Below are 25,330 nucleotides of genomic sequence, written 5' to 3' on the forward strand. Positions count from 1 at the left end.
CACAATCTCCTCGCTTACCCTCCCGTCACACACACTAAAAAGTTTCATGAAGCCCATACTTAATTAATGTTCAGTACTTTGGGTCTACCACCTGACCCAGAGTAGGCACTAAATAGTTGCTGAGTGAATGAATAACACCCCTCTGTACTTACGGATGTGGGTGTGTGTGCATCTGTAGGAGGGGTACAGACATGTCTCAGCAGGAGTGTAGCTGTTCTTATCAGGTCTAATTCTCTCCACCAGACTTTGGTGTAATTCGAATGCTTCCACTTCCTTGTGGGAGACAAAAATTATAATTGAGACCCAGTAATTCCCTCGTTGGGGTGGTAATACCCTGAACCAAGGATATAAGCAAAAGAGGACTAGGATAGGAGTCTTGCTTATTTCTGCTTATTTATTTAAAACACGTGGCTTTTACTAAGTTTACCAGGCACAATTCTAAGCTGTTCATAAATACTAGTTCAGTGGGTACAAATATTAATTTAGAGTTGTTGGTACAGGTTTAATAATGTGCTTATCTTCCCTCTCCGGAAAAAAAAAATGCATTCGCTTCTGCCCCTTTAGGCTGCTCCCCCCAACCCGCCTAGACCAGTTAGTTCCGTAGGCTCTGACTCAAGCTCCGCTTCCGACTTTCACAGGCTCCACCCCGCGTTAATCAAAGCCCAAACCCGGCAGGCCTAAGGCCCGAGTGCTAAGCAACGGCACTGGCGGCGGGAAGTTTGAACGTTCGGACACCGCCCCATATGCGAATAGACCAATCAGCGTCCAGCCGTCTTAGCAACAGCGATCCTCTCCTCCCTCCAGTCCTGTCGAAGTCTTAAGCAGGATCCGGATCTCTCCGGCCAATAGCGGCTTAGAGGGGCGGGGCGTGTGCGCGCGCACCCCGCCCCCACTCAGGTGTGCCTCTCTTGCGGGAGCGCGGCTCTTAGTGACGCGGTTTCGCGCACGTAGCTACCCAGGTGACTGAAAACGCGGGAAAGTGCCGCGAGTGTCCGCAACTGGGGTAGGAAGTCGAGAAGTTTAGGGCTGCGATAGTGGGGGCGTGGTTGGCAGAGGCGGGGAGAGGAGACGTGCAGACTCGGCCCTCAGGGCCCTCCAGCCAAAGTACAAGCTCCTGGTGACCGGAATGTGGGTGGGGCACGTGGGGTTTTGCAGTCTGGACTTTGGTGATATACCTAAGAAGTCGCCTGTCAAAATGCCTGCAGATGTTAAAAACAAAACGTTACCGCAGCTCTCCCCGGCCCTTGCAGCCCTGCGCCTCAGCCCTCTCCCAGTTCGGGTGGATTTGCGTGTCTACGCACCCCCTATCCCAGCCTCCTGGCGGTGAAATCCCGCTCCTGAACCGTCTTCTTTTTCTGCGCCCCCAGAGCGTCCAAGGCCATGTTCTCCGTAGGAACGATCCCAGGCGGGACGCCGCAGAGCCCGGAGCCGGGGGCAGCTTCGACCAGCTTTCCCAGCCTGGCCCCAGTGTCGGGCCGTGAGGAGGCTGAGGAGGAGGAGGACAACGAGCAAGAGCCGGCGGAGGTCTCTGGGGCGGCGATAGCTGATGTCTGGTGGAGCAGGCGCTTGGATCCTGAGAGCAGGGAGCTGGTTGGAACTTCGGGATGTTAGAATCAGTGGGCTTGGAATAGCTGGCAGGTCACTTGCCTCTGCTCTGTTTGACACTGACTGAATGGGGACGATGATACTTATCTCAAGGGATTTGATAAAATGATTAAAATTAAGTAGGACATGGCATAACCCTACACTTACCAGCAGTTTCCTTTCCTGTCGGTTTCCTTTCTTCTTCCTGGGATAGATCTATCTGTGTGCGCTGTGGACTTCAGGATACTTGGGCATCGCCTACTATGACACTAGTGACTCTACCATCCACTTCATGCCAGATGCCCCAGACCATGAGAGTCTCAAGCTTCTCCAGAGAGGTGGGAGCAGAACCATGGATTCCTCTACTCTGAGACTGGAAGTGTATTTCACTCTTCTATCCTTACCTGTCTCAATTTATTTTATTGACTCCCAGAATTTCCCCCTGTTGTTTATAGGAATTCATTTCATTATTCAACACTTATTGTTTATAATGTATCAGGTGCTGGGCAAATCAGTCATGTCCGTCCTGCAGGGCTTTGGAGTCTAGTGACAATCTCCAGGTCACTCTTCCCTCCTGCCACCCTGCCAGTCTTCTCATTCCTCAATCTCATGCCTGACTCCTACCTATGCTCCCAATGTGCAGAGCACCTCTTACTTTTAGAGGGAGGAAATGAGGGTGCGTTTGTTTGTTTGTTTTGGAGGGAGTAGAAGGAAATAGCAAGGGGAGGTCTATGGATACCCCCTTAGAGGATCCTTTTACTCATTTGGTCTCCATTCTTCTTCCAAGTGTTGGATGAAATCAATCCCCGGTCTGTTGTTACGAGTGCCAAACAGGATGAGAATATGACTCGGTTTCTAGGAAAGCTTGGTAAGGACTGGGTAAGGGGAAAAGCAAAAATGGGAAAGGAGTGAACTGTGGAATATTCCAGGAGACTAAAGGGTCTTGAAGGAGCAACAGCCAGGAGGCCAGAATTGGGTGAGAGGGAAGGTGGGACAGAGGCAGAGGACTGAGATGTTCAGACTCATGGCCCTTTCTCTGCTTCCCCCACAGCCTCCCAGGAACACAGAGAGCCTAAGAGACCTGAAATTGTATTTTTGCCAAGTGTGGATTTTGGTACTTCCTTTCCTTTGCCCAATTCCTCATCCCATTTTTCCTACCCCTTTCTCCTTACTCTACTTGAGCTCCATCAGAAGTCTCTCCTCAGCCTTATCTTATCCTAACCCTTTGTGTTCTCCAGGTCCCATAAGCAGTCTCCTCAAGATCTGTCCTGCTCCTTACCCTTTAATAACCTGAAACCTTGTGAAGTTTCCACATAGGCGTGTCTAGGGATGAGGGCCTTCCCAGAGAAGAGGAAGTGGTGGCACTTTGTGGATAGCTTTGATTGTTGGGATTTTTACCTTTAAGCCAAAGCCATTTGTCCCTTAAAAAAAAAAAAAAAAATAGACAAAACCTTCCCAGGTTTGTAAAAAGTTTTACAAAACCTTCCCAGGTTTGTAAAAAAGATAAGGAATGTTCTATTCTACTTAGATATTAAGACATTAGTGTTATTCATTCCTCTATTAATATGATCCTTTGACCCCAAATCCCAAATTCCAAATAGATACCTTAGGAATAGATATTCTGAATCACTTGTCTTTCTCAGGTTGTGCTCTCAACCAAAGATCTTTATATTCTAGGTAAAATAAAGAGATAATTAGACTAAGTCTGAAAATTTGGTACATTATTATTAGTATCATCATCATCATCATCATCATTTTATTTTGAGAGAGTGTGTGAGCAAGGGAGGGGCAGAGAAGGAGAGAGAGAATCTCAAGCAGGCTCCACGCTGACAGCACAGATGCAGGGCTCAAACTCGAGCTCTGAACCATGAGATCATGATTTGAGCTGAAACCAAGAGTCAGAAGCTTAACCAACTGAGCCACCCAGTCGCCCCTGAAGATTTGATTCTTGTTTCAGCTTTCCATTAACTGCCTGTATAACTTGGCAAGTCACATCCTCTCTCTTGCTTCTATCATTTCATTCTTAAAATGGGGTGAAAATTGGGCTACAAGACCTTTCCTTTGCCTCTCATGCTTCCCCCAAAATAGGTCTGGAGATAAGCAAACAGCGGCTTCTTGCTGGAAACTACTCCTTCATCCCAGACTCCATGACTACCACTGAGAAAATCCTCTTCCTCTCCTCTATTATTCCCTTTGACTGCCTCCTCACGGTAGGAAGGGTCCTGGGAGATGAGGGCTGGTTGGAGAAAGGGACCAATACCCATTCCTAGGGTTGAGTCCTGGGAGGTACTAGTCCAATCCTGGAAAATAATAGTTTTCTCTGGTGTTGTCCAGCCTCCAGGACATTGGGATTTACCTCAACTCCATTACTGATTTCCTCCCAGGTTCGAGCACTTGGAGGGCTGCTCAAGTTCCTGGGTCGAAGAAGAATTGGGGTTGAACTGGAAGATTATAACGTCAGCGTCCCCATCCTGGGCTTTAAGAAATTTGTGTTGTAGGTGATTTACCCTAACCTCAAGCAAAGTAAGGTGGGATTGGGAGGTCTTAACAGCAAGACAAGGTGGGGGGGGGGTGGGGTGGGAGGAGTGGGCAGTGACCCATCAGGTAAAGTGCTCTAGGACACATAGGAGCACCTGAAGGGGGTGTGGAGCTCCGGGGAGATGACTGAGACAGTATTCCAGGAGGGGGATCTAGGGGGTGGAACCTAAGAATGAACTCACACCGCTCCTACCCCAGCCACCTTTCTTTCTTCTTGTTTTCTGTCCTCAGGACCCATCTGGTGAGCATAGATCAAGACACTTACAGGTAAGGAGATGGAGGCAGGCTGCGTCTCTGGGGAGAGAGAAGGATTAAGTTTAATACTCTAATAATCCCAGTGAGGCTCCAGTTTCTTTAATCCAGGGGTTATTAAGGTCTCTCTCCTTGAAGAAAAGGGAAGAGAGGGAGAAAAGCCCAAAGGTATCACCCTCCTTTTCTAAAGAGAAAAACTGATACAGAAGTGAGGGACAGACCTTACAACCAAATTTGATCTCAGGAGGATGTTCCCAATCTCCCTTCCATCTTCTCAATTCCCTTTAAAAAATCCAAGTTACCTTGGGGCTCCTGGGTGGCTCAGTCGGTTAAGTGTCCGACTCTTGGTTTCAGCTCAGGTCATGATCTCATGGTTCAGGGTTCAAGCCCCGTGTCAGGCTCCATGCTGACAGTGCAGAGCCTGCCTGGGATTCTTTCTCTCTCCCCCCACCCCCCTCCGCCTCTCCCCTGCTCTCTCTCTCAAAAATAAACTTAAAAAAATTTTTTTTTAAATCCAAGTTACCGCAAGCTCCTTCACTTCTCCCTTACAGTGTTCTGCAGATATTTAAGAGTGAGTCTCACCCTTCAGTGTACAAAGTGGCCAGTGGACTGAAGGAGGGGCTCAGCCTGTTTGGTAGGTATGCCCCTTCCCTCATCCCACACTACAAAATGCTGCCAGAAAAGCAGCTGCCTCCCAACATGTGTCCCAGTCCCTCTTCCCTCCCACTTCACTCCTGTTGCCAGATGTCTCTTCCACTCCAGTCCAGCTTTCTTATGCTCCTTGTACCCTCCCTGAGCTTGGGCCCCCCCCATCCATAGTTGTCCAGTGTCATTTGCATATCATCTCTTACTTTACCAATTCCATGTTCCTTCCTTGGGTTTCTATGGATGTTTCTGCTGGTTGTGCACCTGTTTAGGGACTTTGGGAGTCCCTATGTTTAGAGGAGAGTTATATAACTGCATAACTGTCCATAACTTATGCATAACTTGTTTGCATTGAGTCTTTGTCAGCTGTCTCTGGCTTTAGGGTGTAGTGGGGACATCTCCCCAAGTAGCCGCATGGTTTTACTGTGCATACCTCAGTGGATTGTGTCTAATGTTTACATATATGTGTTGGCCTCTTTGTGAATCCAACCACAGCTGCTCTGTGTATTTTTCTGGCCAACTGTTCCTGTGAGTGGCTATCCCTCCCTAAGCCCTTGGACGGTAATCCTGGCTCAGACTTGTGGCCAGTCGCTGGCTTTAGCTGCCTTTGTGTTCTGTATCTGCAGAACGCCCCCAGGCCAGCCTGTCCAAACTCTGTCCTAACCGAACCTCTGGCCCGGATGCCTCAGTTTAGACACACCCACACATTCCTTTTTCTGCCCCTGCCTTGTAACAAGCTCACTGCCTGCCCCTGCTCCCCACAGGAATCCTCAATAGATGCCACTGTAAGTGGGGACAGAAGCTGCTCAGGTAAGTCTCACACATGTGCTGCAGGTTAATGTATTCATTCTACAGACTCACACAAACCACCCCATCTCATAGTGCTGAGAACTGCCATTTCCCAAATGCTGGCTAAACGCATTTAATCCTCACACCAATCCCGTGTGGTAGCTAGTATCCTCATTTTATGTTGTCAGCACAGATATACGTATGCCCATTGATGGTACAGACTGGCACACATGCAAGCAGCAGAAACAATCACAAAATACTGATGCACACATGGTAATATCTTTTTTTATTGAAGTGTAGTTGATTGCAATATTATATTAGTTTCAGGTATACAATATAGTGATTCAGTGTTTATATACGTTTCGAAGTGATCACCATGATAACTCTAGCTACCATCTGTCACCATGCAAAGTTAACACAGTATTATTAACTATATTCCTTATGCTATACATTGTGTCTTTTTTTTAATAACTGGAAGTTTTGACCTCATATGATACTATCTTTACTTTTTTTAAGGTTTTTAAATTTTATTTTAAGTACAATCAACTCCCCAACGTGGCGCTCAGACTCATGACCCCAGGATCAAGAGTCACATGCCAGGCCCCACATGGTACTATCTTTAATTATAAAAATCACACTTCACATTTGAGCTATTGTCTGTTGACTTTCAAAATTGTGTCTCTATTTCTGAGCTGTATATGTGGAATGCTCACCGCACGTCATCACCAGTTGCAATTTCTATAGGCAGTTCAAGCTCAGAGCATCTAAACTGATGCCCACTGGACCTGTTCGTCTTCCTGCATCCTTTTTTATCTGCATAATGGCATCGCTGGCAGTACTGCTTCTCAACCTTGGATTGATGCTTCTCCTTCACCCTTCATATTCAATTATTCACTAAGACCTATTGATTGTACCCTGAAATGTCTTTCTCAGACATCTCTCTCCCTCTTTCCACTGCTCTAACTCTGGCTGTAATCATTTCTAACCTTGGGCATTGTATTCACTTTCAGATTGGTCTCTGTGCTTTGAATCTCTTCTTTTTCCAATCTGTCCTTCGTTCGAAAATACTTGTCATTCCACAACAGAGATCTGAGCATATCACTCCATTTTTTTTTTTTTTTAAACCTTAAGTAAAAACAAAATAACATAAGCCTCAGACTTCCCCATTCTCCGTGGGTTGGAGATTAGCATATTTAGCAGTATGATGTTCAGGACCCCTCCCATTCACCCCAATTTAAACTTCCATGATTATCTTCCAGAGCCCTTCCTAAATCCATCCTTACTGGATCTGCCCTATAGTCCAGTCATTTGGGCCACTTTCCATCATGGAAATACACCATGCCCATGTTTATGCAGTTCCCTCTGGAAAGTTTTTCCCTTGTTCTTCACCTGTCAGAATCTTACATCTTCTTCAAGGTACAAGCCAACTATCACCTTCGTGGTGAAACTTTCACAGGCACCCATAAGGAGACTGACACACACCTTCCTGTTTGCTCACACGTTGCCTGTTTGTTTTCTAGTTGTACTGTCACATCAGGTTGGAGTTAGCGGTCGGTGAATCTGCTTGTTCTCATAGCTGTGAGCTCCATACAACGGTCATTCCTGTTACCTCAGTGCCTGGCACATGGCCTTGTATGTAGTAGCACCGAGTGAGTAGGTACACAAATGCAAACACATTGGTCACGTCATCTCTACAACTCAGAGCTGAAACCTTTGCTAGCCTACAGGTGCACAATCCTTTACCCACCTCACCTGCCCTGCACTGTGTGTCTTTTAGAGGTTAATTTAGATAATCTGAGGTCATCTCCAGGTAATTGGGGTGCCTTCATTACCCACGCATTCTACAGGTGCAGATCTCTAATCTCAACCAGGGATGAGAGAGAAGGAATTCTCAGGGGAGAAGAGATCAGAGTTAAAGGGGAGGGGAGGAATGCAGATCCCCCCAGGTAGGATCCAGCAGGGCATGGAATCACAACGTGAATCATGAACTAAGGACCCAGTTGGCCTCCAACTGGACAGGGCACCAGGAAGGTGACTGAATGTCACAGTATGCTCTAAAGAGCACTGTGCTCACCGTCTGGAGACCTGAGTTTGAGACCCAGCTCTAGATTTTGGACAAGCTGCTTGTCTAAGGGCTTCATTTCCTCAGCTGTAGAATTAGGAGGTTTAGCTTGACTAAGATTTCTCCTGGCACTAGCAGTACGTGAGTCAGAAAAACCTAAGTATTTTTTTTAATGCTTATTTATGAGAGAGAGAGAGAGAGAGCACTAGTGTGAGCACAAGTGGAGGAGGGGCAGAGAATCCAAAGTGGGTTCTGTGCTGACAGCAGAGAGTCCCATTCAGGGCTCAAACTTGCAAGCCACAACATCATGACCTGAACCAAAGTCGGATGCTTAACTGACTGAGCCACCCAGGCGCCCTGAAAAACCTAGGTATTTTACAAGAAAGTCTGCTTGTACTCTCCAAGGTGGGGAAGGGTATTCACAGACTGACCTACACAGCTGCTGGTGGAGCTCTCTGTGGCTAAGGAGCAGAGGTGCCTAAAACCTACCCTCGAATCCAACCTAATTCTCCATTTTACTCTAACCTGGGGTGTTCTAACCCAGGGTAACTGGCCATAGACTATATAGTGTGAGATACATATCCTCCGGCCATAGTGTCTCCATAGGTTGGTTCTTTATATGAAGTAGCATGCCTGGGGTGCCTGGGTGGCTCAGTCTGTTGACTTTGGCTCAGGTCATCATCTCACAGTTTGGGGATTTGAACCCTGCATCGGGCTTTGTGCTGAGAGCTCAGAGCCTTCTTTGGATCCTCTGTCTCCCTCCCTCTCTGCCCCTCCCCCCCAAAATAAATAAACATTAAAAAAATAAATAAAGTAAAATAACATGCCTAATGGCTTGCTCTGATACAGAAAAGAATTCATGGGCTCACAGGTCCTTGCAGAGTCTCACACTCTTCATAGCCATAGAGAAGATAGGGGCACCCAGAATTAGACAAACACAGAAGAAACATTTATTACCGTATACTAATTTTTTAGGAAATATCTCAGGCACACAAAATGTGGAAGTAATAATAATACAAACGTCTATGTTTGCACGAACAAATTTAAGAATAAGGCAATGTTTTTGAAGGGGCGCCTGGCTGGATCAGTTGGTAGAGCATATGACTCTTTTTTTAAAACATTTTTTTTTTTAATGTTTTTGACAGAGAGAGACAGAGCATGAGCAGGGGAGGGGCAGAGAGAGAGGGAGACACAGAAGCCAAAGCAAGCTCCAGGCTCTGAGCTGTCAGCACAGAGCCCGACGCAGGGCTTGAACTCACAGACTGCGAGATCATGACCTGAGCTGAAGTCGGACGCTCAACCGACTGAGACACCCATGCACCCCAAGCATATGACTCTTGATCTTGGGGTCATGAGCTTGAGTCCCAGAGTGGGTATAGAACTTACTTTAAAAAAAAAAAAAAAAAGACAATGTCATTGAAGCCTTTTCAGTATCCTTCCCAATCCTTCTCTGCAGAGATGACCATTATCATGAATTGAGGATTATCATTCCACATGGAATGGTTATATACTTTTACAGAACAACAAGAAAAGATGAACGTGTGTGCAATTACACCCAGAGACACTTTCACAGCTAAATGCAGATAAACTCACGCTGACTCACCGTCTCCTACTCAGCTGCAGAGAGAACTAGAGTGTTGGCACACAAATACCTCAATACGCTACACTCCCTCTAAATATTGACAAGCTCCATTACATATCCACATGGAATGACACATGGTTACATCCATCAAAACCATGATAAACAGAGTCGTGCTCACATGCAGAGATTTTTAGTAGATCTGTGTGAACACGCCCGCATAGATAGGACACTGTACTTGCCAGTACAGATACTGATTACCACAATCCCCAGGTACCTCCAGACACACATTTTCACAAGCTGGGATCAAGACAATAAAGAGAACAAATGTAATTTCTGTCCCCACCCCCCGTGTCATGCCTTGCTTCCAGGCTATGGTTCACACGTCCGACTCACGACCTGGGAGAGCTAAATTCTCGGTTGGATGTCATTCAGTTTTTCCTACTACCCCAGAATCTGGACATGGCTCAAATGCTGCATCGGTTGCTGGGTCATATCAAGAATGTGCCTGTGAGCCAGGGGTGGGGGCCGGGAGGTGGGGAAGGAGTTTGAGGGTCAATATTGGACATGCGGCTTTTTGAGGAGCATTAGAGTGGGAGAGGGAAAACAATGGCTGTCCCTTTGACTGTAGCTGATTTTGAAACGCATGAAGCTGTCCCACACCAAGGTCAGCGACTGGCAAGTTCTGTACAAGGTAAGATCTTCCTTCTTGAATCCCAGAAATCCAAGTTAAGTCCCTCAGCATGTGATCCAGACCTTCTGTACTCTGGTCACCCTCTCCAACTTTATCCTGACACTTTTTTTTTAATTTATTTATTTTGAGAGAGAGCGCACGAGTGAGAGAGCAAGCATGAGCCGGGGGGGGGGGGGGGGCAGAAAAAGAGGGGGAGAGAGAGAGAGAATCTTTTTTTTTTTTTTTTAACATTTATTTATTTTTGAGACACAGAGAGAGAGAGCATGAACCGGGGAGGGTCAGAGAGAGGGAGACACAGAACCTGAAACAGGCTCCAGGCTCTGAGTTGTCAGCACAGAGCCCGACGCGGGGCTTGAACTCATAGACCGTGAGATCATGACCTGAGCTGAAGTCGGATGCTTAACCGACAGAGCCACCCAGGCACCCCGAGAGAGAGAGAATCTTAAGCAGGCTCCATGCTCAGCTCAGAGCACGACTCGGGGCTCGATCCCCCTGACCCTGGGATCATGACTTGAGCTGAAATCAAGAGTTGGATGCTCGACTGAGCCACCCAGGCACCCTATCCCAACACTTAAAAAAACCAAGAAAAAAACTTTGTATTGTAGAAGTTGTGAAAAAAAAAAAAAATTTAGAGTAATATAATGAGCCTCCATGTACCCGCCATGCAGCTTTGACACTTGGACTCATGCCAATCTTGTTTCATGTATATCTTCTCCTTGCTTTCCCCTTCCTGGATTATTTTGAAGCAAATTCCAGCCATCATATAATTTCACCCATAAATATGTTAATATGATTTCTAAAAGAAAATTTCTCTTTTTTTTAAATGCTTATTTATTTTGGGGGCACCTGAGTGGTTCAGTCGGTTAAGCGTCTGACTTCAGCTCAGGTCATGATCTTGCGGTTCGCAGATTCAAGCCTCGCATCAGGCTCTGTGCTGACAGCTCAGAGCCTGGAGCCTGCTTTGGATTCTTTGTCTCCCTCTCTCTCTCTGCCTCTCCTTCACTCACACTCTGTCTCTGTCTCTCTCATAAATAAACATTAAAAAAAATTTTTTTAATGCTTATTTATTTTTGAGAGAAAGAGTATGAGCATGAGAGGGGCAGAGAGAGAGGGAGACAGTATCAGAAGTGGCTCTGCACTGATAGCAGCTAGCCCAATGTGGGGCTTGAACTCATGAACCATGAGATCATGCCCTGAGCTGAAGTCAGATGCTCAACTGACTGAGCCACCCAGGTGCCCCAAAAATTACTTTAAACAATTTTTTTAATGTTTATTTATTATTGAGAGACAGAGATAGAGCATGAACATGAGAGGGGCCGAGAGAGAGGTGCCCCCCAAAACTACTTTTAAAAAGGAATAATGGGGGTGCTTGGGTGGCTCAGTCAGTTAAGCATTAGACTCTTGGTTTCTGCTCAAGTATGATCTCACCATTTGTGGGATTGAGCCATGCTTTGGAGCCTGCTTGGGATTCTCTCTCTCCCTTTCTTTCTGTCCCTCTCCCCCACTTATGTGGGTGCTCTCTCTCTCACAATAAATATAAATAAAAACTTAAAAAAACATAAAAAGGAATAACAATATCATTATCTTACTAACAGCATAATTCTTGAATATTACAAATTGTCCGATGTTCACATTTCTATTCTTTTTAAAAGCAGGTTTTTAAAAATTTTTTGTAATGTTTTACTTTTGACAGAGAGAGAGAGAGAGAGAGAGAGAGAGAGCAAGCGCAAGTGGGGGAGGGGCAGAAAGAGGGAGACACAGAATCTAAAGCAGGCTCCAGGCTGTCAGCACAGAGCCTGACACGGGGCTCCAACTCATGAACCATGAGATCATGACCTGAGCCAAAGTTGGAAGCTTAACTGACTGAGCCACCCAGGTGCCCTGCATTTTTTTTAATGTTTATTTATTTATTTTGAGAGAGAGAGAGAGAGAGAGAGAGAGAATATCCCAAGCAGGCTCCATGCTGTCAGCATAGAGCCTCAACTGGGGCTCGAACTCATGAACCATGGGATCATGACTTGAGCCAAAATCAAAAGTCAGATGGGGCGCCTGGGTGGCTCAGTCGGTTAAGCGTACAACTTTGGCTCAGGTCATGATCTCGTGGTACATGAGTTCGAACCCTACGTGGGGCTCTATGCTGACAGCTCAGAACCTGGAGCCTGCTTCAGATTCTGTGTCTTCCTCTCTCTGCTATTTCCCTGCTCTTGCTCTGTATCTCAAAAAAAAAAAAAGAGTAGGATGCCCAACTGACTTGAGCCACGCAGGCCCTCCTGATGTTCACATTTCTAATCCTCTCATAAATGTCATGATTTTTGAAACATTACATTTTGTTTAATCAGGATGCAAATATGTTCAACATATGGCAATGGTTTGATGTCTCTTGAAGTCTCCTTTGTGTGTTCCTTTTGCCTTTCACAGTTCTCCCTCCATCTCTATCTCAATCTTTATCTCTCTTTTTCCCCTTGCAAATTATTTGTTGAAGAAGTTATATTGTTTGTCCGACAGAATTTCCCTTAGCCTGGATTTTGCTGAATGTAATCAGTAGGTGTTTTTGACATGTTTTACGCTCTTCTAGAATTTCTGTAAGTAAATAGTTGAACCTAGAAGATCGATCAAATCCAAGTTAGATTTTTTTCAATACTGTTTTATAAGTGGAGGAATATAATGTCTCATATGTCTGTCTCTCCTTTTGTGATGTTAGCAGCTTTTGATGTTTAATACCTAAGTCCATTATTTCCTTATGGATTGCAAAGTAGTATTATTCTGTCATCCTTTCTTCATTTATTAGCCAGAACATTTCTGTAAAGAGAAACCCTCTCATCTGCTTTTTGGTTTCCCAGTGATATATTTCATATCATAGAAATTGCTTGATTTCCCTCCCCCTGCTTTTATTTATCAGCTATCAGCATATAGGAAATTGGTTCCCTAACATCCTCCAAGGTAGCCAGTGTGTTTTTTGTTGTTGTGTATCATCATGAACTCAGATTTATGCTTGTGTTTCAGTCCTCTGCAATTTTAGTCTTTCTACATGTTCAGATTATTCCATCTTTGGCCAATGGGAGCCTCTTCATGTTGGCTTCTGAGTCCTTTAAACATGACCCCAGTAGACTTTCCCACTTGGCAGCTTCCCTCCTGCTGTCTGATTTGATGGGATCTAACAAAAATATCATTCACATTTCCTGGTTTTATTTTATTTTATTTTTATTTTATTTTTTTTTATGTTATTATTTTTTATGTCATCTCTGCACCCAAAGTGGGACTTGAATTTTGACTCCAAGATCAAGAGTCACATGCTCTTCTGACTGAGCCAGCCAGGTGCCCCTACATCTCATATCTCCTGGTTCTGACCCAGGATGAGACATTTCTCCAAGGAGCCCTGGTTCCTTTTAGTGAAAAATTGTATCACAGGCTGTCTGTCTCAGTCTGAATGCTGAAACATGTCCCAGCATGTTTTACTTATTGTTTTTAAGACTTTTCTGTGGACATATATAGGAACTTTTAAAAAGTAAAATACATGCATGATAAAATTGGTACTGATACCACCAATTTAAATTCAGAAGCACAGCATCCTTACCTTATATATTCCTTTACTTATCTTCTTCAGTATTTCTTCTTCATACTGAAAATTCTGGTTCTCAATAACAATAGCAATGAGAAGATTAGAATATCATTCATTTGCCTTTTCCTACATTACATCCATAACAATCTTAGTATAACACTTCTAGCACTACTATCAATGATATTATTGAAAATAATTTAAGATTTTTGGGGAGGAGGAGGGAAGTTCTTTTTGTCCCTACTAAGGACATACAGTCAAATTACTGTTTTAGTCACTTGGAATAGTTCCTCTCTGTGTAGTTATGTCACTATCTGGACATACATTTATGTTCATTTGTTTCATTCTATTTTTGATTTTTAAGAATTTTTAAAATTTCATTTATTTTTATAATTACATAAAATATTTATGTAATTCCAAACTATTATGTAGTCAACTAATTCTAGTTTCTATCCACCCCCCCACCTATAGATAACATTTTCTTTTTAAAATTTTTAAGATTTATCCTTCTGTTGCTTTGTTTTAAATTCTTTTTTTTTTTTTTTTAATAATTAAGATGTAAAGAAAAGTTGCAAAAATTGTACATGGTGTTCTCACATATCCTTCATCCAGTTTCCCTTAATGTTAACATATTACCAAAACAATGTTGACATAACCATAGTACAGTTATGTCAGAAATCTTTTATGAGTTATAATTCAGTGTTGTATTTTTATTTTACTCAAATTTTTCTAGTTTAGTTCCTTAAGAGTTCTTTTCAGATTGACTTTTAATATATCCATTTATTTATTTTTTAATAGTTTTTTAAAGTGTATTTTTATTTGAGAGAGAGCTAGAGAGCAAGCAGGGGGGGAACAGAGAGAGGGAGACAGAATCCCAAGTAGGCTCTGTGCTGCCAGCACCCAGCACAGATCTTGATGTGGAGCTTGAACTCATGAGCACGAGATCATGACCTGAGCTGAAGTCAAGAGTCCGACATTTAACCGACTGAGGCACCCAGGCGCATACCCCCCACCCCTTTTTAAATAGTTTTTTAAAGTGTATTTTTAATATGCCCATTTAGCTTTTAGATTGGCTTTTCAGATTCAGGTAGGCTTTTGATATGCTCTTCTGACATGGCCCCCAGTCCATTTTTGAGCACTTCCTAACTTTTTACCACTACAAGATGCTCCAGAGTCATCTTATATTTTCCTTGCCTAAGCCCTAGAATCAACCATTTCTCCAAGGAGTCCTGGTTACATTCTTTGGAGAATAGTATTAGAAACCAAGATCTGGACACTAGATGTGGTTATTGCTACTGGGGTATCTGTCACTTCTTTTCACCACAGACAGAGCTAAAGAAATTAATGTAGTATGCTAACCCATGCATATACATCTGTATTCCTGAATCAATCTATCTATATAAGAATCCATGAGTTCATACTCATACCTCTGATACCACAGAGTTCACTCTATACCACAGTCAATACCACAGAGTTCACTCCAGACTTCCTCCTTTCCTCATTTGTAACTTCTTTCTCTGCCAGTGAGAAACCTGCTTCTTATTATCTTCAGCAGGTTTCTTGTAACATGAACAGATATGTGGAACTATTTGTATCTTCCATTCCCACTACTGAACATTCATCAGCCAGGCCAGGCTATGCATTCAGGGGCACTGCACACTGTGTTCTCAACGTAGCAGGGTGGTTAAAAGCCAGACACCTGGGTTCAAATCCCAGCTCTTTTATTTACTCTGTGAGACTTTGAGCAAATTATGTTATTTCTTTGTGCTTCCAGTTGCTCCTCTGTGAAATGGAGATAATTCCTATCTCCAAAGATTATTTTGAGGATGAATGAAATTAACATATGTGAAGAGTTTAGAACATTGCCTGTCACCTAGTAAGCATTCAATAAGTGTTGGCTCTTACTCCTACCTCTATTCATTTACTCATGCTCTTGCTTTCAAACAGAATACTCTCCTTCCTTTTGAATAGCCTTATTCACAACCAAGTTCATTTCCTTTTCTCTGTAAAGATAGCCCATATTAGTCTTTTTTTTTTAATTTTTTTAAATGTTTATTTTTGACAGACAGAGCATGAGCGGGGAAGGGGCAGAGAGAGAGGGAGACACAGAATCAGAAGCAGGCTCCAGGCTCTGAGCTGTCAGCACAGAGGCCAACGTGGGGCTCGAACTCACAGACCGCGAGATCATAACCTGAGCTGAAGTCAGATGCTCAACCGACTGAGCCACCCAGGCACCCTAGTCCATATTAGTCTTATTCTCTGAACTTATTTCATAATTTTAATCAGTTCCATAACTTGGTCAATCTGTTTTGTGGGTAGTCATTATTTTTGCTGCTTGTTTATTTCCATCATGGCTAGAGTATAAACCCTTTGATTTATTTACTTCATATATCTTCTACCACCAAGTAAGGCTCAGTAGATGCCCTATGGATTTGGTCTGTCCGCTCAGTCTAACCTTGGCAGCCACCTCAGGGCCCTGAGCTTCACCCTGGGTAATTAACTGTCAGTGACTCTCACCCTTTCTCTCTTCTTGCTGTCTTTCCCCAGTGCTATCTTGCTCCTTCTGCTCATTTACTGTTCTGCCTTCCATATCTCTACTTCTCTTTCTCCTTCCTCAGTGTAAAATCCTTTCCTCTTAGGGGCACCTGGGTGGATCAGTTGGTTGATCATCCAGCTTTGGCTCAAGTCATGATCTTGTGGTTCATGGGTTCGAGCCCTGTGTCAGGCTTTGTGCTGACAGCTCAGAGCCTTCTTTGGATTCTCTTCCTGTCTCTCTGCCCCTCCCCTGTTGTGTGCGTGCACATGTGCGCTCTCTCTCCCTCTCTCTCTCAAAAATAAGTAAACACTAAAAATAAAAAGTTTAAAAGATCCTTTCCTCTACTGAAGCACCTACCACTTTATTTTTACTTATTTATTTATTTACTATTATTTTTTTAATGTTTATTTATTTTTGAGAGAGAAAGAGACAGAGTATGAGCCAGGGAGGGTCAGAGAGAGAGGGAGACACAGAATCTGAAGCAGGCTCCAGGCTCTGAGCTGCCAGCACAGAGCCCGACGCGGGGCTCAAACTCACGAACTGTGAGATCATGACCTGAGCTGAAGTCAGAGGCCCAAATAACGGAGCCACCCAGGTGTCCCTATTTATTTATTTTTTAAGTTTATTTATTTTTCTTGAGAGAGAGAGAGAGCACGAGCAGGGGAGGGGCAGAGAGAGGGAGAGAGAGAATCCCAAGCAGGCTCCACCCTGTCGGTGCAGAACCCAAGAGGGCTCGAACCCAAGAACTGTGAGATCATGACCTGAACCCAAACCAAGAATCGGACACTAAAACAACTGAGCCACCCAGGTGCCCCTATTTTTAAATCTTCTGGGTGTATTTCTGTCTTCCTCGTTTGACCAAGAGCTCATCTGGGACAGGGCCCATTTTAGTTCTTTGTAGTCTCACTATTTAGTGTAGTGCCTGACACAGAATTTTACAGATGCCATTTTCCTCACTTACTGTTTCTTTTTTGCCTTTGAGATCTTCTGTCTTTTATATTGTGTTTCCCCCTGCTGCTCTCTGTTCTTCTCAGTCCATCCCTGTCCCCTCACCTCAGCCCATCTTCTGTCCATTTCTGCTACAGACTGTGTATAGTGCCCTGGGCCTGAGGGATGCCTGCCGCTCCCTGCCCCAGTCCATCCAGCTCTTTCAGGACATTGCCCAAGAGTTCTCTGATGACCTGCACCATATTGCCAGCCTCATTGGGAAAGTGGTGAGTGGAAGACAGAGGCAGAACCCCTGGGGACCTAGGGAAGAGAGGTGGGATTGGAGGACACAGAAGGACTGTGCTCTGGGGAATGTGCTATGGAAGATGAGAGACATCAAAGTCAGTTGGATGACCAAAGAATGAGATGGTGAGAGGAAGTGTCAGAATGTCAGAGACCTGCTTGGAGGGTTAGGGTTAAAGCAGAAACTGCAGGGAGGATTGGGACCCGAGTAGAGGAGGAGCAGGATTGGGAGATGGTTCTGGGTGATGAGCAACTGGACTTTTTATCTCCTCAGGTGGATTTTGAGGGCAGTCTTGCTGAAAATCGTTTCACAGTCCTCCCCAACATAGATCCTGAAATTGATGAGAGTGAGTGTTGGGTGTGCAGTGGGGCCTATGGGCCCCAAACACGAGCCTGCCCAGTGATGGGGTACCATCATCAGTAGGTGGCCACTACAACTGGGGCTAACTAACCATGGCAAACAGGGCAGGAACCTTACTTTCGATACTCATATGTCTTCCACCCTCCTAGAAAAACGAAGGCTGATGGGACTTCCCAGTTTCCTCACTGAGGTTGCCCGAAAGGAGCTAGAGAATCTGGACTCCCGTATTCCTTCATGCAGTGTCATCTACATCCCTCTGGTGAGGGCAGGAGGACGGGTGTAGCCTCCAGGGGTCTTTTATGGGAGATATTAGGTTTATGAAGAACATACTGCTGGATAAGAAAACCCCTGGGGAAGTGTGAAGAATATGAACACGGTGGTGGTTTTAGGCCCTTGAGAGAAGCACTGGAGAATACTGGGATCTCTGGCATCCTCTGGGGAGATAAGGTGTCCAGTACTTTATTCCCTGTTTTAACTCCTCTGCACTCTCCCCAGATTGGCTTTCTTCTTTGTATTCCCCGCCTGCCTTTCATGGTAGAGGCTAGTGACTTTGAGATCGAAGGACTGGACTTCATGGTAAGGCCCTTGACTTCTATGGGGGGGGGGGGAGGGTGATGAGGGAAATGAGTCAGCAGCTGAGGGAGGGCCTTCCCCCATTAGCACTGCCCAATATGGGATGTCTCTTCTACAGTTTTACTTTGATCTTTACCAGCTCTGAAATAAAAGAGAAAGAAGTCAGGTGAGAAAGAGATAAAAGACCTGTACCCTGAAAACTACAAAATGATGAAAGAAATTGAAGATGACATAAAGAAATGGAAAGACATTCCATGCTCTGGAAGTGGAAGAACAATTGTTGTTAAAATGTTGATACTACAGTTTACAGATTTAATGCCATCCCTATCAATATACTAACAGTATTTTTCACAGAACTAGAACAAACAATCCTAAAATTTGTATGGAACATCAAAGACCCTGAATAGCCAAAGCAATCTTGAAAAACAAAAAACTGGAGGTATCACAATTCCAGACTTCTAGTTTTATTACAAAGCTGTAGTAATCAAAACAATATAGCACTAGCACAAAAATACACACATAGAGCAATAGGACAGAATAGAAAGCCCAGAATATGCAATAGAGAGGGGCACCTGGGTGGCTCAGTCAGTCAGTCTGACTCTTGGTCTCAGCTCAGGTCTTAATCTCAAGGTCGTGAATCAAGCCTTGCATTGGGCTCCATGCCAGGCATGAAGCCTACTTAATAAACTCAAAATGGATTAAGGACCTAAATGTGATACAGGAAACCATAAAAATCCTAGAAAGAGAGCACAGGCAGTAATTTATCTGACATTGGTTGTAGCAACATCTTTCTAGATACCTCTCCTGAGGCAAGGGAAACAAAAGTGAAAATAAACTATTGGAGCTACATCAAAATAAGAACCTTCTGCATAGCAAGGGAAACAACCAAAAAAACTAAAAGGCAACTGTGGAATGGGAGAAGATATTTGCAAATGACATATATGATAAAGGGTTAGTATTCAAAATATGTAAAGAACTTATAGGAGCGTTTGGCATGCGACTCTTGATTTCACGGTTGTAAGTTTGAGCTCCATGTTGAGTGTAGAGATTACTTTAAAAATTTTTTTAAATATTTATTTTTGAGAGGGCGGGGAGGAGCAGGGAGAGAGAGGGAGACACAGAATCTGAAGCAGGCTCCAGGCTCCGAGCTGTCAGCCCAGAGCCCAACGAGGGGCTCAGACTCACCAATGGTGAGATCGCCATCTGAGCTGAAGTCAAACCCTTGCCCGACCAAGCCACCCAGGGGCCCCAAGATTACTTAAATAAATAAAATTAAAAAAAAAAAAAGAACTTATATTACTGAATAAAAAGAAAAAACAAATAATCCAATTAAAAAATGGGCAGAAGACATGAACAGACATTTCTCCAAAGAAGACATCTAGATGGCCAACAGACACATGAAAAGATGCTGAACATCACTCACTGTCAGGGAAATACAAATCAAAACCACAATGACATATCACCTCACACCTAAAGCCACACTTTAGTCAGAATAGCTAAAATCAAAAACTCAGGAAACAACAAGTGTTGGCAAGGATGTAGAGAAAAAGGAACCTTCCTGCACTGTTGGTGGGGACAAAAACTGGTGCCATCACTGTGTAAAACAGTATGGAAGTTCCAAAGAAAATTAAAAATAGAATTACCCTATGATCCAGGAATCACACTGCTGACTACCCAAAGAATACAAAAACACTAATTCAAAGGGATACATGCTCCCCTATGTTTATAGCAGCATTATCTACAATAGCCAAACTATGCAAGCAGCCCAAGTGTCCACTGATAGGTGAATGAATAAAGAAGATGTGGTACACACAATGGAATATTACTCAGCCATAAAAAAAGAATGCGATCTTACCATTTGCAATGGCATGGAAGGATCTACAGAGTATTATGCTAAGTAAGATAAGTCAGAGAGAGATAAATTCCATATCATTTCACTCATATGTGGAATTTAAGAAGCAAAAATGAACAAAGAAAAAAGACAAAACCAAAAAACAGACTCCTGACTATAGAGAACAAACTGATGGTTACCAGAGGGCAAGTGGGTGGGGGGATGGGTGAAACAGGTGAAGTGGATTAAGAGTACATTTATCTTGGGGCACCTGGGTGTCTCAGGCGGTTAAGCATCCAACTTTGGCTCAGGTCATGATCTCAGGGTTCGTGAGTTTGAGCCGCACATTGGGCTCTGTGCTGACAGCTCAGAGCCTGGAGCCTGCTTCAGATTCTATGTCTCCCTCTCTCTGTGCCCCTTCCCCACTCACACTCTCTCTCTCTCAAAAATAAATGTTAAAAATAAAAAGAGTACACTTAATAAGCACTGAACAGTATACATAGAAGTATTGAATCACTATATGTACACCTGAAACTAACATAACACCGTATGTTAATTATACTAGAATTAAAAATATATATATCAGAAATTATCAAGGAGAGGCATAACTAAACTAGTGTTTAAGAATGAATATTTGGGTGATAAACTTACAAAGAAAATAAAGAATTGATTCCCAGAAAGGTCAGAATAGAGGTTACTTTTGAGGAGCTGGAGAAGGTTGTGATAGGATGGCTCTCTGGGGTAGCTGGCAAAATTTTAATTTCTTAACTCAATTTGTAACCTACATGGTTAGTCACAAGGGTATTTGCCTCATAATAATTCTTCTACACATTTGTTTAATTAAGTTTTTTTTTCTTTCAATGTTTATTTTTGAGACAGACTGTGAGCGGGGGAGGGGCAGAGAGAGAGGGAGACACAGAATCCGAAGCAGGCTCCAGGCTCGGAGCTGTCAGCACAGAGCCTGACGTGGGGCTCGAACTCAGGAACCATGAGATTACAACCTCAGTGGAAGTCAGATGCTTAACCGAGCCACCCAGGCGCCCTGTTTTATTTTAAAATATAAAGTTAACGGGGCGCCTGGGTGGCTCAGTCAGTTAAACGTCTGACTTCGGCTCAGGTCATGATCTCACGGTCTGTGGGTTCGAGCTCCGCATCAGGCTCTGTGCTGACAGCTCAGAACCTGGAGCCTGCTTCTGATTCTGTGTCTCCCTCTCTCTCTGCCCCTCCCCTGCTCATGCTCTGTCTCTCTCTGTTGCAAAAGTAAATAAAAACATTAAAAAAATTTTTTAAAATAAAATATAAAGTTAAAAAAAAAGTTGGGGTGGGGCTGGAGGTGATGTTAGAGAAGATGGAGACCAAGAATGCAAGGCCCACAGCTTTGAACCCTTGCACCCAGTTTCTGTCAGAGGAGAAGCTGCACTATCGTAGTGCTCGAACCAAGGAGCTGGATGCATTGCTGGGGGACCTGCACTGTGATATCCGGGGTGAGGAGAAGCAAAAGGCTGGAGGGGAGCGGGCAGCTTGGAGGATATTCTAACAGGCTCCTTTCTTCCTGCTCTCTCACTCTGACTTTGTACCTTTTCCTCTCAATGTCTCGGGGTGTCTCAGACTCTTTCTCTGCAAGCCTATTTCCAGGTCTTTCTGCTGGCTTCTTTGTCTCTTCTTCATTTTCTCCTGGAGCTAATGTCCAGCCCCCTTCCTCCCCTACCTCTAGACCAGGAGACCCTGTTGATGTACCAGCTGCAGTGTCAGGTGCTGGCACGGGCAGCTGTCTTGACCCGTGTGTTGGACCTTGCCTCCCGCCTGGACGTCCTGCTGGCTCTTGCCAGTGCTGCCCGGGACTACGGCTACTCAAGGCCCCGTTACTCCCCCCAACTCCTTGGGGTCCGAATCCTGAATGGCAGGTGAGAACAGAAGGGGCTGGAGGCATAGACACAAGGGGCCCAAAGGCCCCATCTCTGCTGCCTTCATTTATCTGGATTCACAGGCCATGTGCGAGGTAACTCTCTACCCACTGCAGACATCCTCTGATGGAACTCTGTGCCCGAACCTTCGTGCCCAACTCTGCAGAGTGTGGCAGGGACAAAGGGAGGATCAAAGTCATCACCGGACCCAACTCCTCAGGGAAGAGCATATACCTCAAACAGGTGAGGAGAGCGGCACATGGGTAGCTCAGTCAGGTGAGCACCCAACTTCAGCTCAGGTCATGATCTGACAGTTCATGTGTTCAAGCCCCACATCGGGCTCGCTGCTGTCAGCACAGAGCCTGCTTTAGATCCTCTGTCCCCCTCTGTCTGCTCCTCCCCCACTTCTACTCTCCCCCAAATAAAACATTAAAAAAAAAAAAAAACAAGTGAGGAGAATCCCTGCACACTGGGCCTCTGGCATCTTTTTCATTGTCTCCATTTCCCACCTGCCTGCAAACATGGGTCCCTACAGCTCTTCCCCTGTGTTCTGACTCGATCTGTCATCAAAAGTCTGTAGTGCACACTCCCTGCTCCTCTACCTCACATGTTCCCATTCTGTACTTGAGGGAGAGCCATGCTCTAACAGATCTTTCTGTGCCCTGAAATCCTCTCCCCCATCTCTGAATAGATCCATGCCATTCCCAGGTGTGCCTCTGCCCCCTCCCCCCTTCCTTTTTCCTGATTCTAAAGAAAGCTGAAGGGGCTCTACTCTTCTATTAAACTGTGTCCATCCCTCTTTGATCTATAATTCACCCCTCAGCCTTGACTCACCTTTACCCCAGCCCACACCATCAGGCCCCAGGCCCTGTCTCCTCCGTTTCTAGGTAGGCTTGATCACATTCATGGCCCTGGTGGGCAGCTTTGTGCCAGCAGAGGAAGCCGAAATTGGGGCAGTGGATGCCATCTTCACCCGGATTCATAGCTGCGAATCCATCTCCTTGGGCCTCTCCACCTTCATGATCGACCTTAACCAGGTCAAAGGGAGCAAAGGGGGGTGGGATTGTGGGAGGGTATTAGTAAGGAAGGAACTCTACTCTTGAAAAATAATCAGGGGCACCTGAGTGGCTCAGTTGGGTGGGCGTCTGACTCTTGATTTCAGCTCAGGTCATGATCCCAGGGTTGTGGGATCAAGCCACGTGTGGGCTCCATGCTGAGCACGGAACCTGCTTAAGATTCTCTTCTCTCTCTCTCCCTCTCTCTTCCTCTGCCCCTTCACACACCCCCCCCCCCATGCTTTCTCTCTAAATGAAAAAAAAATCTAAAAAGAAAAATGATCAGAACAAGAAAAATCTTCATTCTGCAGCATGCCTTCTGTATTAGGGGCAGGAAGCACCAAATTCAGAGACTGGGAGAATCAATACCATGAACTTTTACTGAACCTTTGATTTGCATGAGACACTGTTGGCAATGAAAGGATGAATGAAATGTGTGTCTTACCACTGAAGAACCTGCAGTCCAGTAGGGTGGACACATATATAAGCAGCTTTATTCACAGGCAGACTGTGGTCAGTGCATTACAGGCTTGAATGCCAATGAAATCCTCCCTTGTCCGCCTGGTACCCAGCAGGTGGCGAAAGCAGTGAACAATGCCACCAAGCAGTCTCTGGTCCTCATTGATGAATTTGGAAAGGGAACCAACACGGTGAGGAGACAAAAGGATGAGAAACTGAGGAGGGGAAGGCGGGGGAAGACAAAGGAGCACGAGGGTGACGCTGTGCCTCGGGAAAGGAACAGGGGTGCATGGGGCCAGAAAGAAACAGAAAAGTGCAAGATGGGGCAGGCCAGGGCAGGTGGAGAAGTGTGCACAGGGCACCTCTGGTTCAGTACCCTCACCCCTGCCCTCTGCGCAGGTGGATGGGCTTGCGCTTCTAGCTGCTGTGCTACGACACTGGCTGGCACTTGGACCCATGTGCCCTCACATCTTTGTGGCCACCAACTTTCTGAGCCTTGTTCAGCTACAGCTGCTGCCACAGGGGCCCCTTGTGCAGTATTTGGTAAGGAAACCCATCTAGCCCTCTAGGGATCCATAGGATGAGCAGTTACCAGAACTGAGTGAGGACAGGCTCTTCAGGTGCGACAGGGGCTCCCTGAGCACAGGAACCATGTCCCTTCCCATTTCTCACTCCCCACAGGGGTTGGCCAAGGGTTTCAGGGCAGGAAGCAGAGAGATTGATGACACACTGTCCCCTTGTATCTCTTTTAAGACCATGGAGACCTGTGAGGATGGGGACGACCTAGTCTTCTTCTATCAGGTTTGTGAAGGTATTGCCAATGCCAGCCATGCGTCCTACACAGCTGCCCAGGCTGGGCTTCCCGGCAATCTCATTGCCCGTGGCAAGGAGGTGAGATCCAAATGTCAAGTACCTCCATCAGGGCTCCCTTCCGTTAGCCTGGCTTTCTGGGTCCATGGGATTTCTGACCCTTAGTTCCAGTTCTCTTACCCAACTCCCCCTCCTCTATCCCCCACCTCCACGTCCCACCTCCACCCCCACCCCCACCCTCCTTCTGGTTCCTAGGTCTCAGACTTGATCCGCAGTGGGAAACCCATCAAGCCTGTCAAGGAGTTGCTAAAGGAGAAGCAAATGGAAAAGTGAGTGTGTGGCCCAGTGTCCCGGCTCTCTCTAGCATGTCTGCAGCTCTTCTCCCCCTTTCAGGGACTCAGCCTCTTTGTCCTTCAGAGACCCACGATTTATCCTGAAATCCCTAAATTTTCCTGGGCTCCCTGTGCCACAGCCTCTCTCCTCTGCCTGGGGACTCAGTTATCTCTTCTCCCATAAATCCCATTTTTCTCTCTCCCATTAGTTGCCAGACGTTGGTAGATAAATTTCTGAAACTGGATTTGGAAGATCCCAACTTGGACCTGGACATTTTCATGAGTCAGGAAGTGCTGCCGGCTGCCACTGGCATCCTTTGAGAGTCCTTCCTTGGCTTTCCTCCACTTCCCAAGACCCCAGCGAGCTGCCATGCCCTGTCTCTTTCCTGGTCTCCCTCAGGCCCAAAATTCTCAATTTTCCTGGAAATTCTGTTTCACGTTAGGAATAAAGTTTATTTCAGACCAAGGTATTGTTTCTTGAGAGCAGCCATCACAAAACAATAGGAAAGACATGAAGCACCAAGCAGAAGTCCACAGAGG

General features: G+C 45.2%; 1 protein-coding gene across 4 annotated transcripts; it reads left to right on the plus strand.

Moving 5' to 3' along the window:
- Nucleotides 1-473: 473 nt before the first annotated feature.
- On the plus strand, nt 474-25,256 carry MSH5 (mutS homolog 5). Of its 4 annotated transcripts, none has more exons than XM_078446741.1 (25): nt 475-1,003; nt 1,368-1,524; nt 1,799-1,922; nt 2,372-2,452; nt 2,636-2,698; nt 3,673-3,794; nt 3,969-4,078; nt 4,354-4,389; nt 4,926-5,008; nt 5,784-5,829; nt 9,821-9,959; nt 10,081-10,143; nt 17,321-17,449; nt 17,740-17,812; nt 17,976-18,085; nt 18,322-18,402; nt 21,627-21,714; nt 21,945-22,134; nt 22,251-22,377; nt 23,022-23,171; nt 23,765-23,839; nt 24,048-24,191; nt 24,402-24,539; nt 24,714-24,787; nt 25,000-25,256. In XM_078446741.1, the coding sequence occupies exons 2-25, from the start codon at nt 1,381-1,383 to the stop codon at nt 25,109-25,111; spliced, it is 2,502 nt and encodes an 833-aa protein (XP_078302867.1). In that variant the 5' UTR covers nt 475-1,003; nt 1,368-1,380; the 3' UTR covers nt 25,112-25,256. The 4 variants fall into 4 exon arrangements, with proteins under 4 accessions (XP_078302869.1, XP_078302867.1, XP_060471133.1 ...); XM_060615150.2 differs by having other exon boundaries at nt 475-959; XM_078446742.1 differs by lacking the exon at nt 10,081-10,143 and having other exon boundaries at nt 475-959.
- Nucleotides 25,257-25,330: the final 74 nt, after the last annotated feature.

Source organism: Panthera onca, chromosome B2 (assembly GCF_046562875.1).
Source record: "Panthera onca isolate mPanOnc1 chromosome B2, mPanOnc1 haplotype 2, whole genome shotgun sequence".
NCBI lineage: Eukaryota > Metazoa > Chordata > Mammalia > Carnivora > Felidae > Panthera > Panthera onca.